Source organism: Notamacropus eugenii, chromosome 4, assembly GCF_028372415.1.
Source record: "Notamacropus eugenii isolate mMacEug1 chromosome 4, mMacEug1.pri_v2, whole genome shotgun sequence".
Taxonomy (NCBI): Eukaryota; Metazoa; Chordata; class Mammalia; order Diprotodontia; family Macropodidae; genus Notamacropus; species Notamacropus eugenii.
Genome location: NC_092875.1, coordinates 212,228,441 through 212,245,174, shown reverse-complemented (window position 1 = coordinate 212,245,174; position 16,734 = coordinate 212,228,441). Strand labels below are relative to the sequence as shown.

Genomic DNA, 16,734 nt, shown 5'->3' with positions numbered 1-16,734 from the left:
GAACTGTCATTACTACAACCATGATGAATCATTAAAGTTAAACTTTTACGGAAAAACAGAAAAAGGGGTCCAGTGCATAATCCAAATCCCCTATTGTCAGAGGTTTTGTTGGGGAAAAGAGGAGGACAAAACAAATGAACCAAAGAATTTATGGATTGAGAGCTTAGAATGCCACAGGATGAGATGCAATGTAAATCACTGGTGGAAGGAGTACTCTCACCAATTTCATCCCAGACCTAGTAGGATTGATATTTATCTACATCTACATAGACTAAATAAAAATCTAAGTAAATTACTTGGGCAGTTTTGACTGAAATAAAATGACTAGAGTGGAAATGCTTTTCTTCTAAAAGCAACAAAGTGAACAGAAGAAAAAAACAGTGCCACTAATGAAATCCACAATAAACTGGTTAGTCTAAAGTGATTGTAAGAATTGTTGAATTCTCCACTTCACTGTGTCAAAATAACCAATGAGGGTGGGAGAGAAAGGGAGAGAGAGAGAGAGACAGAGAGACAGAGACAGAGAGACAGAGAGAGACAGAGAGAGAGCCTCACAAAAAAGTCATAGTAAACACAAGTTTGTTACCAAAAAGATCTTCAAAACCATTCTGTGCCAACGTTTTAACTCATCCATAACTAGAAAAGCAACTAATAATAATTATTTTCTGTAAAATATGCTGGAACATTAATAATTTTCCCCCCTGTCTTGTATAATAGGCCCAAGTGAGACAGGATGTAAGCCTAGTTTATTTTAGCAAGGTTTTTTTTTTTTTTAAATTTCACTAGAGGGACCTCATTACAAAGTAAACTCTGTGAGATTCACTACTAATTTTCCTTTTATAGTTACCAACTTACTATAATACTATCATAAAAAGCTTGGAGTCTTTAAGCTCACTAAGTATTTCAGAGTAAGATTTTCTTTCAATGACTTAAAAGACAAGTTAAATAATGACATTAAGTAAAAAACATGTTTTCACATTGTGGCTATTTCTTGAGTTACAAAGATAATCTTGGATATATATATATGTGTATATGTATGTATCTGTGTGTATACACACATATGTATATATATATATGTATACACATATATATACACATATACAATATGTATATTGTACACATGCTCAAATGTCTGTGTATATATGTGTATCTATATAGATATATACATATATATGTATGTAGTCACATGCTAATTATTCATATAATTAATAGTATAAAATATTGGTTAAGCAGAAATAATTTATTTTTAGCTTTGGGAAACATTATTCATGTATGTGTGTGTGTATGTGCGTGTGTGTGTGCACGTGTGTGTGTGTGTTTTTGGTGTCATTTGCAGAAGTAAAGAGATTTCTAAATGGGCCTACCCATTTGGAACAGGAAGTTTGGATTATTAATTTGGCCATCTTCCAAATGGCACTGAATATTCAGTCAGGTCTAAATATATGAAGCATAGAAACTAAAAAAAAAAAAAAAAAAAAGCACCACTCAGTCAACAAATGAGTCCAAAGATAGTTTATTGAGAAAAAAAGAAAAAAAAAACTTTAACATGTAGTGAGGTAAAAAAACAGTGAAATTAATTTTTAAAACTTTTCATTGAGTGAAACTAAAAAGTTTTACTCAGTTCATTAGGTATGAAAATTCACTGTTTTTCAACTCAAAAATTAATTTGCTAAAATTAACTTAAAAATGTAATCAAATCAAACTGAGAACTCTCTCTTTTCCTCTTCAATATCACATGTATCAATTTGGGTTTTATAGTCTTCCTAAAATTTCCCACATATGAGCCAGTGTTCACTTCACTTTATAATAACAAATTAAAAATTTAAGGACAGATACACTATAAACTTTTAAGTGAAGAAAGTGAAAATAAAAAGAATCTTAACAATCCTGGAAAGTAGCTTCAAGCTATGTTCATTTAAAAACAAGGGCATCAAGGGAAGGCCAGTAACAAAGAAGCCAGTCAAGTCAAATAAGAAAAATAAATTTTTACCACAAGTACCATTTACAAAACATGTGGCATTATATATGATTTTTTTCGTCATTCTTGAAGGACAAATGCAGTAACAGTCTGTCTTCTACTATATCATTTTTCAACAAATTGTATTTTTTAAATTTTTAATCAATGACCTCTTTTCCCAAAAAGTCTTAATCAGAATTAATATATTCCAGCTATTTCAATAACTTATTTTACTCTCCTGAAAATTTTAATTAGTTGTTTGGATAACATGCATGAAATTAAAGCAAAAAGCTAGAAAAATACCCATAATGCATCTGTTTCCTTTGTAGTGTCTTTCTTCAATTTGTATGGTTTGAATAAAAAGGAAAAGACTACCTTAGCATGCAGGGTGCATTTTGGTGAAAATAGTTTGTTACTTTATTTTTTCCTCTCATTCCCAAGAAAAAAAGTTGTCTATGATATTTCCCCCGATGTCCATCACACAAATTAGATATTTTAATACTCTTTGTTTGTAATTAAACATTTATTTATTGACCTGAAGCATATAAGTATCCACTATTAAAGTTGTTGTTTTGGGTTTTTTGTTTTTGTTTCTGTTTTTTTTAAATTTTTTTTGTGGAGGAAAGTGAGTAAGGGATAGAAAGTATGTGTGGGGGGAGGAATTCCATAGTAATAAATGAGAAGGAATTATTTCTTTAAATTTTTTTTACTGTGGTGAATAAAAGAATGAATAGCTTGGAGATTTTTGAGTAGAGAGCCAATGACCAGTTTTCCAGAACATTCTAGACATGATTTATGCTTCAGTGAGGGTTGGAATGAATACCTATAAAGCTGTGTATATGGGTTTATGTATCTAGGATCATGAATGATTTTATTATCAGAAAGACATTTTAAAAAAGATTGTTCCGATTTAAAATGAAGCTTTAGAAGTAAGATGGGCCATCAAAGCACATTCATATCCATTAAAACCTAAGAAATAAAAATGTTTGGGGGCATTTATTAAGCCTCAAATAAGGAAGCTTCATAGATTAGAAAAGTAGAAAGATTTCTTGAAAATTGTGTATTAATATGTGTAAGAGTGCATTACTTCAGTAAAAGAAAACTTTTTTTTAAACTCAAGGTAGGAAATTATTATACATTTTTATGTATCTTTATATAAAAAATTACAAGTAGCAAGCATATAACACAAGGAAATGGAGCAGTAAGAGCAGTAATTGTGAATGCATGCTTTTTACAATGTATCCGTTAAAAGGGATTATTTACCAAATCAAATATCCAATATAGACATGCAAAGTATTTTTTTTTTCAAACTGTCAATTCAGCCATTTTGCTAGGTGCTAATCTAACGAACTTTTTTTTTTTAATTAACTTGTGTACAAATGGCTAAATACCTGATTTCAACAAACTGTTCCTGAAAATTAGAATCTACTTTTGTATTAAAAAAAAAAAAGAAATTAAAGGACTGGGAAGTCGAGGTAGGGAATGACAAAACAAACCACAGTTGTTGTTTTTCTTATTGCAATCTAATTATTTTACTCAATACTTTTTTGCTGCATTTGATCATGATATAAGAATAGCTGGTTAAAGTCCATAAAACCTCTAGCTGGTGTTTCCATGGTCGATATTTTCACATTTCATTGTAGCATGTTCAAAATCACCCAGGGACGCACTATTTTCAAGCAGTCTATATAATGAAAACAATGTACATACAACACAAGATTCATTTAAATCATTTTGTTTTCCACATATCACATCATATACAAGTATTTAACAAAGACAGAAAACAACATAGAAATAAAACTGACAAGAAAAACAAAGCAGGGAAAGTCTTAATCAGGAACTAATTTCTTCTTCAAGTTTCCAGTAAATCTCAAAATGTGTATTTAAAAACTAAGGAGCACTTGGTGGCCAGCAACCAAATTACAAAATAAACATATCATTGTGCAGGCGGGATGTCTTGCCGAAGGAATAACAAATGTCTGTAATTCTTAGGTTTGGATAAAGGCAGTGGAATGAATTTAGAAACATGTCCACTTTTCACAATTCACTACAGAATTTTCTTTTCACAGTCCTCATGTTTGTATAAATAGTTCTTCTCTGAAAATAAAACAGAGTTAAAACATTTTCTCCCTATAAAGAAACACAAGCATATACATCAATCAAGACATTAATCAGGCATTGGCATGTATTCAGCTATCTCAGGCAGAGGTTGTTGAAAGATTTTGATGAAATGATCTGCTGAGCAAATTAAATGGCATATGTAGACAAATCAAAATTAGACCACTGAAATCCAAAAATCACGGCCATCATGGTCCTACATGACAAAATGAAGGTGTAAGTGGATAATTGGTACTTTATTTAAAAAATGCCATATTATCCTGATTTCATATACCCATATCATATTTTTGGCATTGCATGCTGAATTTTATTTTGATAAAAACAAACAACATATTCATGCAAAGCATTCATTATCTCTTAATTGACCAGGCTGTACAGATTTTGTCGATCTGATCTGATGATGGGTATGGAAGCTAAGTGGGCTATTTGTCAAGATGATGCAGCACAAGTTAACAATTTAATATATACTCTGCCACTTTGGGATTTTCCAGGCCCCTGTCTTTCTCTTCATTTGAGGGATATAATTTGGAGCATTGCATGCTGATAATGTCTTCCAGTAAAACAAAGAATCAAAATCTAGTCTATCAATCAGAAATTATTTTAGCTCCTCCACTCAAAAAAGAGAGTGGCAAGATTAAATTATTTGTAAATTTGATGTTTTGGTGTTACACATCAATTTCAGAAAGGCTGTCTTCTTTTATCACAGATAGCCACGTGGTTGCATTAATACAGACATATCACAAGGAGTAATAAATAGCTAATACATTTCCCTAAACCAGCAGACAGCTTAAACAAAACACAACAGAAACAAAATACAACAAATGTATTTTTTTTTGTTATTGAGTATATTTGCTTACCTTGAGTTCTCTTTTTAGACCCTAGTTGTGTTGTATTCAGATTCATGTTTGCTTAGAGACCCAATGAGGCAGAACCTGGAATGTTATGGCTATTTCATTCAACAAAATAATATTTGCATACACACAAAATATATGCATATATTCATATACTTAATTAAAACATCCCTGCAAAGTATATCAAACTAAACAAGTCGATTTTTGTTGGCATGCAAAAATCCTTCAAAATTACTAAAGATATCTTAGACACTAAAAAAGTATAAATTCATAGAGGAAATAGGAATATTATATAAAGAAACATAAACCTACATAACTCATGCAAGACAAAACACAAATATGTACAAAAGATTCAGAGTGCCTGGAATTTGAAAATGTCTTCCTAGCTATTAATGTCTTTTTTCCCTCATAAACTTTTATTTGTTCTCATTTCCAAATATTTTAGAAGGTAATAACACAAGAAAAAATAGCTTATACGTTTAAAAAACCCACCAAGTTTTATTGCTTCTTCTTGCTACATTTTTCAAAGGTATTTGGCATTCTATCAACATTGCAATTCGGTTTATACTCTGAATTTTTATCTCTATGTTTTCTTTGGACAAGCACTGAGGAAAACAGTTTCTTTTCAATGCAAAACATAGTGATGCAGTGTTTTGGAAAAATATAGTTATAAATAACTTTCCATTTAAAAATGTCAGAAATATGGGTATTTCATCAATAAATTTAACATGTTCAGTTATTATATTTATTAAAATATGTAAAAATACACTGCTTCTGATTAGTGTAGTAAGCAATCTATAGAAACTCCCCTTAAATATGAGAATGCTGTATAAGAATATAAAAATTTACATTGTATAGGTAAGTATAAAGGCATATGTTTACATCTCTCATCTTTAAAAATGGTCTTTGGTTTATTAAAAATATATGGATCTGCAGGATATTATATGTACAATATGTATGCATGCATATGTATACACACATATGCACTTCATATTACCTGTTCTGTGCTATTCCATATATGAATGTTAGGGGAATTATGAATAAGACAGAAAAGAGAAGGGTAAAGGAAAGAAAACTAAGACACTACAATCTGAACTATTAATAGAAAAAGAAATGAAAGAAAAGAACACAAACTATTTTGTGAGCAATTAAGTCTTCATGGAATAGTCTTCATCAAAAAAATCTATTGATACTGACCGCTGGACAGATTTATCATGTCTGGACAGCCTGTGACTCGTAGTGGGCACCTCTTCAATTTCATCTATGTCACACGCCTCTGCAGCATCTTGTGAGTAGTTATGCTTCATGACAAGAATATTTCTTCTGTTCATGGGTGGGATGAGGGGCTTGACAGGTTGGGGTGGCATTTCTGCCAAGAGAGGAGCATCTCGTGTGCTGAGGTTACTACGGCTGCCTTTAGTGCTAGACAGTTGTGATCCACAGTGATGGTCATGAATGCATTTAGAAGATGACCTCCTCAGTTTATGGTAATTTTCAAAGTCATCAGCCACATCTGCAAAGTCAGCTGTAGCCCCTGTCCCTCTAAGAGTGCATAACTCATAATGAGGAGGCTCAAATACCTCCTGGAATACTGTCTGGTCAAATTCTGCTTTCCTTTGGACAAATTTTTTACGAGGCTGTTTGATTTGTACGATGACAGAAATAATAATGAGGATGATCACAATACAGGAAGTCACCCCAATGACAGTCCCACTGGTATTGGTAAGCTGGTCTAGTAGGTTAGTCTTTCTTTTTTCTGCATGTTAGAGAGAAGTTTAAAAAAACAAAATTAGATATACATTTATAATAATTAAGCATTTTTATTATTATTTTCAAAGGCTTAATTTAGTATGACCCATACTTTCAGGAGGTAAAAAACAAACAAACCAAACTAAACCAAACCAAAACAAACCAAAACAAAAAAAACCCCAAAAAACAAAAAAACAACCCAAAAACTTCAGAATTTTGACATGGCACATATTGATTCAAACTTGATCAGCACAAAGGTTCCTCTCCCAGTTATTATCTCCTCCTTCTTCCCTTTCCTTTACTTCCTTCAAAAAGATCAGGGAGCAGCTCTTTGACTTTAAATTCAAGAATTGGAACATTATTTTAATTCATAATTTTTTAAAAATTCTCTCCCATCCTAAATACTTCCAAGAAGTCTGGGTACTGATGAAACTACATACTTCCAAATATCTCATTTTTTCCTTCCTTTACTCCTATTATTGGTAACTAAGAAGTATGGAATATCAAGAAGTTTGGAGCTATTTAAGAATGAATTTTTTTAAATAGTTGAACTAATAATAATAACCTGTTCAGAATTATTAGTGATATTCTGAAACTAAGACAAATCTAAAAATTATAAAAAGTGGTTTACAGGTGGAAAAATTTCATACAGATTATAAAATATTTTCTAAGTTTTCCATTTTCATTTAACTTTCAATTATTATCCAAGAGAGGGTTTGGATGAGATACTTGATAAGGAGGTTGCTTTATTTTCTATCTGTTTACTTCCATCTCTCAGAAACTCAAGCTTCCCTTAAGTTTCAGTTTCTGAGTCACCTCCTATAGCAAGACTCTCTTCATCTCTTTAGTTATTAATACTCTCTCCTACCTCTTTGAATTACATGTATACTTATTTCTTTCTGTCTTATCAGTAGCATGTAAGCACCTTGTGAGCAAGACTGCTTTTTTCCCCTTCATTTTGTCTTTGTATCCCTAGTACACATTACACTGTACAACAATTGTAGGTACAATCTTCATTGCTTTTTATTGTATCATATATTACACTTGCTACGTTGTGTTGTGTTGTATTCAAATGTATGTAATTCAAAAGTATGAATTTTCTGAGGAAAGGAATACAATGGAGAGGAAAAAAGAAGAGAGAAAAGAGGAGAAATTGAAGAATTCAAGGAAGGAGAGGGAGAGAGAAATGGAGAGAAAAGGAATGAGTTCATCTAACGATTCACTAATAAGTTTAGTAATTGTTTTATTATTCATTGGCTCACTGGAGGAAACTCTGCACTAGGACAAGTGCATTCTGTTCTTAAGTAACTTTGCAGTTATGCAATTCTGTCCAGTATGTTTGCAGTTGGGGAAGACACTTCTACATATCTATATGTCTGATACCTGGGAGCCCTCAGATTCTTTGATATCTTTGGAAATCACAACGCACACTAGATTTTTCATTTTTGTTTCTCTCCTAGAGAGCAGAGAATAATCTTCCAAAGATGCTATTAAGTTAGCAATTGGGCACTGAGTCAGTTTCCCAAGATTAAAGTGATTATCATTAGGTTCCTGACATCTCAAAGCTACAACCCTCTTGCTTCCTCTTCTCAGACCTCTGAACCCTATAATATACTCTCACTATTGTATGACTGAAAAAATGGGGGAAATTGGTCTTTCTGGTAATGGAAAAGCCATATTTCTACTTGATTACAGCTTCCTTTCTTTAAAGAATGAACATGTTTTAAAAAAAATACTTCTGCTGCATCTGCTTCAGCTACTTGGGAATAGAATGTCATATTATTTTCAGTATATGGCTGCTTTCTGAGTTACTTAAATTTCTGTTTTTTTTCACCATTCTGCCTTAGCTTTTCAGAGGATTTTGAGGGATTCAGTAGAATTACATGATGTTTCATAATCCATCTGGTTTGCAAATTTCTTGATTACTACCTAAATCGTCTATTCAGTCTTTACAGGAACATATCCACAGTAGCTTAAAATAAATAAACAAACAAAAAGTGGTGGACTGATTCAGTTTCCCATGAGAAGTACTATTGGGCAACACAGTATAAAGGTAAAAGTACTGGGTTCAAATCTTGGCTTGAACCTTTACTATCTGAATGTTGATGAGACAAGTCACTTAATCTGTTGGAATTTCAATGCCCTCACCTGCAACCTTCTGATAATCTTATTTATGCTACCCATCCCATAGGGCTGATATAGGGAAAGTACTCAGAAAAACCTTCATGTAGTTTGTGAATGGAACAAAAACTCATACAGATGATGCTAAAACTGAAGGCATACATCAAAAAGCCTTTTCTTCATATATGCAACCCACACTGCAAATTGCATTAACAGGTATTTTTATCTCAAGAACACATTTATTCAGAAGAATCCATGTCAGATATGGGTCTCATTGACTGCTTGCAGCCTTTATGGCTCTTCTTTGGCTGAGGATTTCTGTTTCCATTGACAGGAAGTAAGCACTTTAATATATAGTACTGGATTTTAAGTATGTAAAGGTTTTAACTTCCTTCCCTTTGCTTGCCTGTGCTTCTCAGCAAACTGTTTAATGTTGGAGCCTGATAAAACAGTTCATCTATCATTTCTGAGTAAGCTTAAACATGCTACTTTCAGGACCTAACCAAAGCTCCCTGGCTCCAAGGGCAAACCTGTGCCCACACACAAAATAGGGGGTAATCAGGCAGCCAGTTCCTTTAGAAGGGGAGATAAATAGCTTGCTCAATGAGTTAAGCAGTCTGAAGCATCAGAAAACCCAACTGTTCCTGAGAGATATTCAATCTTTAGTGTTCATGTACAAGGTCCAATGAAATGAAACTGAAGTTAATGAGAGATGCAGCCATGGATTAAAGAGACTGAAGAGGAATGGGCTACATTTAAAGAGTTCATTTTGTGTCTTCATGGCCATAAGGGTTCTGTTAAAGCGAAAGTGCTTAAAGAATATATATATATACTCCTATGGACATTAGTGAAAATAAAGAACTGCAAAAATGGAACAAAGCCAACATAACATTTTCACTAAGCACATACACACACACACATATATCTAACAATAACATATATAGTTGACAAGAAGATTTCCTGTATTATCTATTCAGAAAAATTTTCTTAAGCTATTCAGAAACTTGGGATAATCTTTTCTTTATGACTAAGAAAAAGGTGAAGAATTCCAGAGTCTCAAGTCTAAGTATTACCTTTACAGTGATTTTCATCCCAAGGATACACACAGTTCTGGAGTCCATTGCAGACCAATGTGTTATTAATACACATATTACTATGGCAGAAAAATGTATTGCCTTCACATGGAGCTAAAATTATAAAGAAAAGAGAAAAAAAGTAATCAGTGATGTTCATTGATATGCCACTCACATCCTAGGCCTAAGGGGGGAAAAAGATATGAATGATAATTTGTTGTTAAATTGAGATAAATGATCTGACATGAGTTTTTTCATCAGTGTTCAGATGTGGTAATTATTTCTCGTATTAGAGGAAGAACTGAAATACCTCCAGAGAGGGCTGCAGAAAATTTTCAACTATAAAAAGATGATTATTGCCTGTACAAGAGAATTTCTATTGCACACTTTATTTGCTTTGTTTCTTTAAATTTAAATTTGGTTAAATATTTAAATTAGAGAATAAATTAATTCTATTTTGGAAATGTAGAAAACTGAAAACATCAGCAAGCATGGATTACAAAAAGAAAATGTAATATTCCTCTATTACATAAGTTCTGTCAATGGGATCTCTATGTTTAAGAAATTAACCTATTTCATATATCTCATGCATATGTTATTCTCATATACACTTTGCTATAACTCAAAAATAATAAACTAGCTCTGTCAGAAATTTACTGTAAGCATAAAGAGAAACTCGGGACTTAGTAGTACAAATACATATGAAAGTCAAAGTTCTCAAATGTTAACATTTCCTTAAGACAAATGTTATGTTATCAGAATTCAATTTTTCTTTTCCCATCGTTAAAGTTGTGACAGACAGCATTATATAGCAGAGAGTACAGACAGTGCGCTGGACTTGGAGTCAGGTAGACTTGGATTTAATTCCTACTTCTACTTGTAACTACTTGTAACAATAGGTAAGAAGCTTAAGTAGTCTGAGCAGCTAGCATTTTTCTAAGTCAGCACTACTTACACTGTGGGTCAGTTATACTGACCCACAGTGTAAGAAGTGCTGATGGGATCAGGAATGAAAAAAGTTTAAGAACCATCTATCATTAATTTCAGCTTTATTTCATTGGACCTTGTGCATGAACAATAAATATTGAATATCTCTGAGAAGTAGTTGGGCTTTCTGATGCTTCAGACTGCTTAACTCATTAAGCTATAAGTATTAACTTTTGAACAGGTTGGAAATCAGTTTGTTTATGTAAAGTACTATACAATATTTAAAATGTACTAGCTATTATCTAGATTAGGAAAAGTTTACTGGTTAGCATTGACTAGTGCTTTTTAACTATTAATTTTCTCTATCAATCTCCTCTTGCCATTTTTGTTGTTTCCCATTTAAATTACTCATTCCCTTTGACCTACGAACATGCTCAGGTCTTATCTCAGCATATTTTTCTCCTAATGACATCTTATGAGATCAATTCAATACTCTTATTTTGGTCTTCACTTTGCTTGAAATTTCTGTAGTAATTATCAACCATTATCCTTACTTGGTATTTTTAGGTACTTTGGTTTTTTGATAGCACCCCATCTTGAATTCTTTCTAACTCTTGTACAATTCTTTCTTTGTTTCATTAGCTTCTCTTCCTTATCACAACCCATAAAGTAGGGAAAACAACCCCAAACTTAGTCCTTTCCTCTCTTTTCTATTACCTTACTCTCTTCTCCCCTTATCTCTCCTCCCCTCTTCATCTATCTTCTGCTTCATTAAAATGTGAACTCTTAAAGGCAGGTACTGTGTATTTATCTTTCTTTGTATGTGCAGATTTTAGCACATACATACATACATACACAGTTAGCATTTAACAAATTCTTTTTCAGTGACTCTTCCTCCTGGCCCTTTCCTTTCCCTCTCACTGCCCTCTTTTCTCCCCTCTCCTCTCTCCATTTGTAATCTCACTCTGTTAAGCTTACATTAACATTAACTGATATTAAGCTAATTCCCAAATCCACATCTATTGCATTGGCATCTCCAGTCCTTTACTTGCAACTATGTGCTGGCCATCTCTACGTAGATGTCTCACTATCACCTTAAATTGAAGATGTGCATAGCTAAACAAAACACCTATGTTCATTGCTGCTTAGTGCCCAGTAAAGTGTCTTCCATATCAAAAAAAACATGTTTTGAATTTTGCACTTAAATCTTACCCCCTTTCTAACTTCTCTTAATCTGTTGACAATAGCATCACTCTCTTAGGAACCTGCCTGCTTAGGTATAACTGGCAATGCCATAAATATTGGCTTAAGGCTCATTGCTTTTTAGTTATTTGAATTGGAGTCTATAAGTAACTGGTTCCTCCTCAACTTTCCTCCTACCACAACAATCTGTCTCATAAAATGAGACTGCAGGAGGTCATGTGACTGGAATATGGAAGTGAATTTCTGTTGTTAACAAATACTTTCTTGTTTGAAAGTTTATGGGGGCAGAGCCAAGATGGCAGAGTGGAAGGATGGACCTGTAAAAGTTCACCACCTCAGCCCATAAAATACCTGTAAAAAATGACTCTAAACAAATTCTAGAGAAGCAGAAGCTACAAAATGACAGAGTAAAAGAGATTGCCAGCCCAATGCAATCTGGTAGCCCAATAGGAAAGGTCTATCACACCAGTTTCGGAGAAGAGTAGAGCACAGCCCAGCGCTGGCCACACAGCACTTCATGGACAGGATCAGAGCAGGATTCAGGGTGCAGAATCCTGGGCAGCAGTTACAATTCCCAGATTTCTCAAACCACAAATGCCAAAGACAGCTTCAAAGGTCAGTGAGAAAGCTCTTTCACTTGGGTGAAAAGGGAGCATGGTCCTCACCTAAACCCAGCCCCAGGCACCAGCCGCAGAAGTGTCCATTTTTTGGAACCCCTGTGCTAAAGACCCTGGTTGAATTGAGCAGTTGACCTGGGTCTCAGCCCTGAGAGGTAGTTCTGGGGTGAAGAGGAGCACTGGTATGGTTCAGCTGGTGGAGGTTCTGGAGAGGGAATTCTACTCACAGATCCTGGACAGAAAAGCTTATGGTTGCTCCCAGGCCAGAGCATAGACCAAGAGAGTAGTAACTGCTTTCCTATGATTGTGCCACTTTGGAGGAACTGAGAACTTACAGGTCCCTAGAGTATACCCTCCTCTTGACAAATGACTCAAAAGTCAAGTAACTGGCTGGGAAAATGCCCAAAAAAGAGAAAATAAATAAGACTACATAAGGTTACTTTCTCGGTGAACAGGTATTTTCTTCCATCTTTTCAGATGAGGGAAAACAATGAATACCATGAGAGGAAGACATAAAAGTTAAGGCTTCTGCATCCAAAACCTCCAAAATAAATATACAATGATTTCAGGCCATGGAAGATCTCAAAAAGGATTTTGAAAATCAAGGAAGCGAGGTGGAGAAAAAATTGGGAAGAGAAATGAGAGTGTTGCAAGAAAATCATGAAAGTGAGTCAACAGTTTGCTAAATGGAGACTCCCAAAAATGCTGAAGAAAAAATGAGGTGCAAAAGGCCAATAAAGAGAAGAATGCTTTAAAAAACAGAATTAGTCCAATGGAAAAGGAGGTTCAAAAGCTCACTGAAGAGAAAAGTTCTTTAAAAATTAGAATGAAGCAGATGGAAGCTAATGACTTTATAAGAAACCGAAAAATTACAAAAAAAAAAATCCAAAGAATGAAAAAAATAGTTGACAGTGGTGAAATATCTCATTGGTAAAACAACTGACCTGGAAAATAGATCCAGAAGAGACAATTTAGAAATTATGGGACCACCTGAAAGCCATGATCAACAAAGAGCCTAGACATCATCTTTCATGAAATTATCAAGGAAAACTGCCCTGATATTCTAGAACCAGAAGGTAACATAAATTTTGAAAGAATTTACTGATCACATCCATAAAGAGATCTGAAAAGAAAAACTCCTAGGAATATTGTAGTCAAATTCCAGAGTTCACAGGTCAAGGAGAAAATATTGCAAGCAGCCAGAAAGAAACAATTTGAGTATTGTGGAAATACAATCAGTATAACACAGATCTAGCAGCTTCTGAATTAAATGATCAAAGGGCTTGGAATATGATATTCCAGAAGTCAAAGGTACTAGGATTAAAACCAAGAATCACCTACCCAGCAAAATTGAGTATAATTCTTCAGGGGAAAAAATGGTCATTCAATGAAATTGGGGACTTTCAAGCATTCTTGATGAAAAGACCAGAGCTGAATAAAAAATTTGACTTTCAAACACAAGAATCAAGAGAAGCATGAAAAGGTAAACAGGTAAGAGAAATCATAAGGGACTTAAGAAAGTTGAACTGTTTACATTCCTACATGGAAAGGCAATATTTGTAATTCTTGAAACTATTCTCAATGTTTAGGTAGTTAGAGGGTGTATGCACCCATATATATGTACACATACACACACACACATATACACAAAGGGCACAGGGTGAGTTGAATAGGAAGGGATGATATCAAAAAAAAATAAGGGGTGAGAGAGGAATATATTAGGAGGAAAAAGGCAGAAATGGAATAAGGGGAATTATCTCTCACAAAAGAGGCAAGAAAAACTTTTCAATGGAGGGGAAAAGCAGGGAGGTGAGAGGGGAAAAAGTGAAGCTTACTCTCATCACACATACACACTCAGTTTGGTATGAAAATCTATCTTACACTACAGGAAGGTGGGGGAGAAGGGGATAAGTGGGATGGGGAGGATGATAGAAGGGAGGGCAAATGAGAGGAGGGAGTAATTAGAAGTAAACACTTTAGGGAAGGGACAAAGTCAAAAGAAAGAATAGAATAAATGGGAGACAAGATAGGATGGAGGGGAACAGAGTTACTCTTTCACATCATGAACATAAGTCTTTTGCAAAACTACACATATATAGCCTATTTTGAATTGCTTGCCTTCTCAGTGGGGATGGGTGGGAAAGAAGGATGGGAGGGAAGTTGAAACTCAAAGTTTTAGGAACAAATGTTGAAAATTGCTTTTGCGTGCAATTGGGAAATAAGAAATATAGGTAATGGTGTACAGAAATCAATCTTGCCCTATAAGAAAAGAGAAAAGATAGGGATAAGGGAAAGGAGGGGTATGATAGAAGGGAGGGCTGATTGAGGGGAAGGGATAATCACATTGCTCAGTTTTGGGGGGTGGGGGAGGGAAGAGATAGGGAGAAAATTTGTAACTGAAAATCTTGTGGAAGTGAATGCTGTAAACTAAAAATTAATTAATTAAAAAATAGAAAGTTTATCTGCCCTGCCTCCATGCCTGTCAGAAATGGCATATTACTTAAAATGTAGAAAATATGACTTTGTTTACAACTATCAGAGGAAGCTGAACAGTAGATTCTAGAAGTTTTCTTAAAGGGGACTAGACTGGAAGTAATAGGAAGAATGCTATGATACATAGGACTTGGGTTCTTCCCTTATGGTGGGCAGAAGAGTAGAAAGAGCCCTCTTTTCATGTCCTGTTGAGCACCCTTTTTTTTTTTCATCTCAGGGACCATGTGAGACGAAGAAGTTTTAATTTCTTTTTTTGTTGGGCAGAGTCCTTATTGCATTCCTCTTTTACCTATTAAATAAAATTGTATAACTATTAAATGATTTTCAGATTATCCCACTGCCATTTTGGCCACTGTTTATAAGATCTAGAAGCTGGTGAAGGGATGGGGAAGGAAAATAAAGGGGAGGGAGAATGCAGCACATATGTGTTCAGAGACGTGCCTACGACAGTGTGGTTAATAATTTTCTCAAATAGCCTCTATATTTAAAAAAACATTTTGGTGCATTACTTTGTACATTATCAGTAGGTAGGTTGGTGCAGTAGAAAGATTACTGAGCTGGGAATGAGGAAGACCTGATTTCAAATCCAGCCATAGACTGGGTTCAGGGTTACTCTCTGTAACCCTGAACAGGGCATTTAACCTCTGTCCACCTCAGTTTCCTCAACTATCAAGTGGGGATAATAATAGCTCCTATCTCCCGGAGTTATTGTGAGAATGAAATGAGATAATAATTATTAAATGCTTAGCCCAGTTAAGAATTATATAAATGTTAGCTCTTAGCTATTATTGTTATCTTTCTTCTCCCTTAATGCCATATGCAGTCAGTTGGCACATAAATGTTAAATAATCAGTTAATTCCAACCTGTCATTCAGCTTGCTATTTCTCCAAAATATCACTCCAAAATATCTGCACCTTCCTTTACATCACCATTTTCCGAGTTTAGATCCTCATTTACATTTTATCTGGGTATAGTGTGAAAATATATAACTGCTTTCTTTTCTTTAATTACCTTTTAAATACAACTCCATCTTCACATAACGAAGTAAGCTTTTTATTACATAGAGCTGACCAAGTCACACTGCTACACAGGAAAACAAAATATAGGATTGCCCACAAAAATAAAACAAAAACTCCTTTTATCAGTATTTAAAGTCCTACACAATTTGATTTCAACCAACTTGCCCACCTTTTGTCAAACCACTTCTCTTTTTTCTCTCTTCTATACTGGACTATTCAATATTACCTAACCTGATACTCCATTCTCTTGTCATCATGCATTGACACATTTTGTTCCTAGGCTTCAAATGAGTTTTTGCCTTGTCCGCTTGATGAAATGCTTTATTTCCTTGAAAACCCAGCACATGTATTTCATAAAATCTTCTGTGTTCCCACCCATTAGGATAGTGGAATTGGAGAATTAGAAGAGATATTAAGAAATCAGGTAATTCACCTGAGCCTAGTATAGGATATTTGTCTGCGATATCCCCATGGCTTTCACTTGAATACAATTAGTGATGGGAAACACATTATCTCCTGAGGCAAATAATTCCACATTAGGAAAAAGTTAATTATTAGCTAATGTTTCCTTGCATTAGTCTAAATCTAGGTCTCTGCAATTTCTA

The 16,734-nt window shown here is 34.2% G+C and overlaps 1 protein-coding gene across 5 annotated transcripts in view; it reads right to left on the bottom strand.

Annotated features, from left to right (window-relative positions):
- Window positions 1-3,461: 3,461 nt before the first annotated feature.
- The window catches only part of NETO1 (neuropilin and tolloid like 1), a 232,294-nt gene continuing 219,021 nt past the window's right edge, over window positions 3,462-16,734 (bottom strand). For 2 of the 5 annotated variants that reach the window (XM_072604106.1, XM_072604109.1), the window contains 4 exons: window positions 9,870-9,983; window positions 6,124-6,682; window positions 4,933-5,007; window positions 3,462-4,054 (listed from right to left, as the gene is read on the bottom strand). In XM_072604106.1, coding sequence (XP_072460207.1) covers window positions 4,947-5,007; window positions 6,124-6,682; window positions 9,870-9,983 — 734 coding nt within the window. In that variant the 3' untranslated portion in view covers window positions 3,462-4,054; window positions 4,933-4,946. Of the gene's footprint in view, window positions 4,055-4,932; window positions 5,008-6,123; window positions 6,683-9,869; window positions 9,984-16,734 lie in introns of those variants that run through there. The other 3 variants (XM_072604107.1, XM_072604108.1, XR_011965997.1) reach the window with 3 other exon arrangements.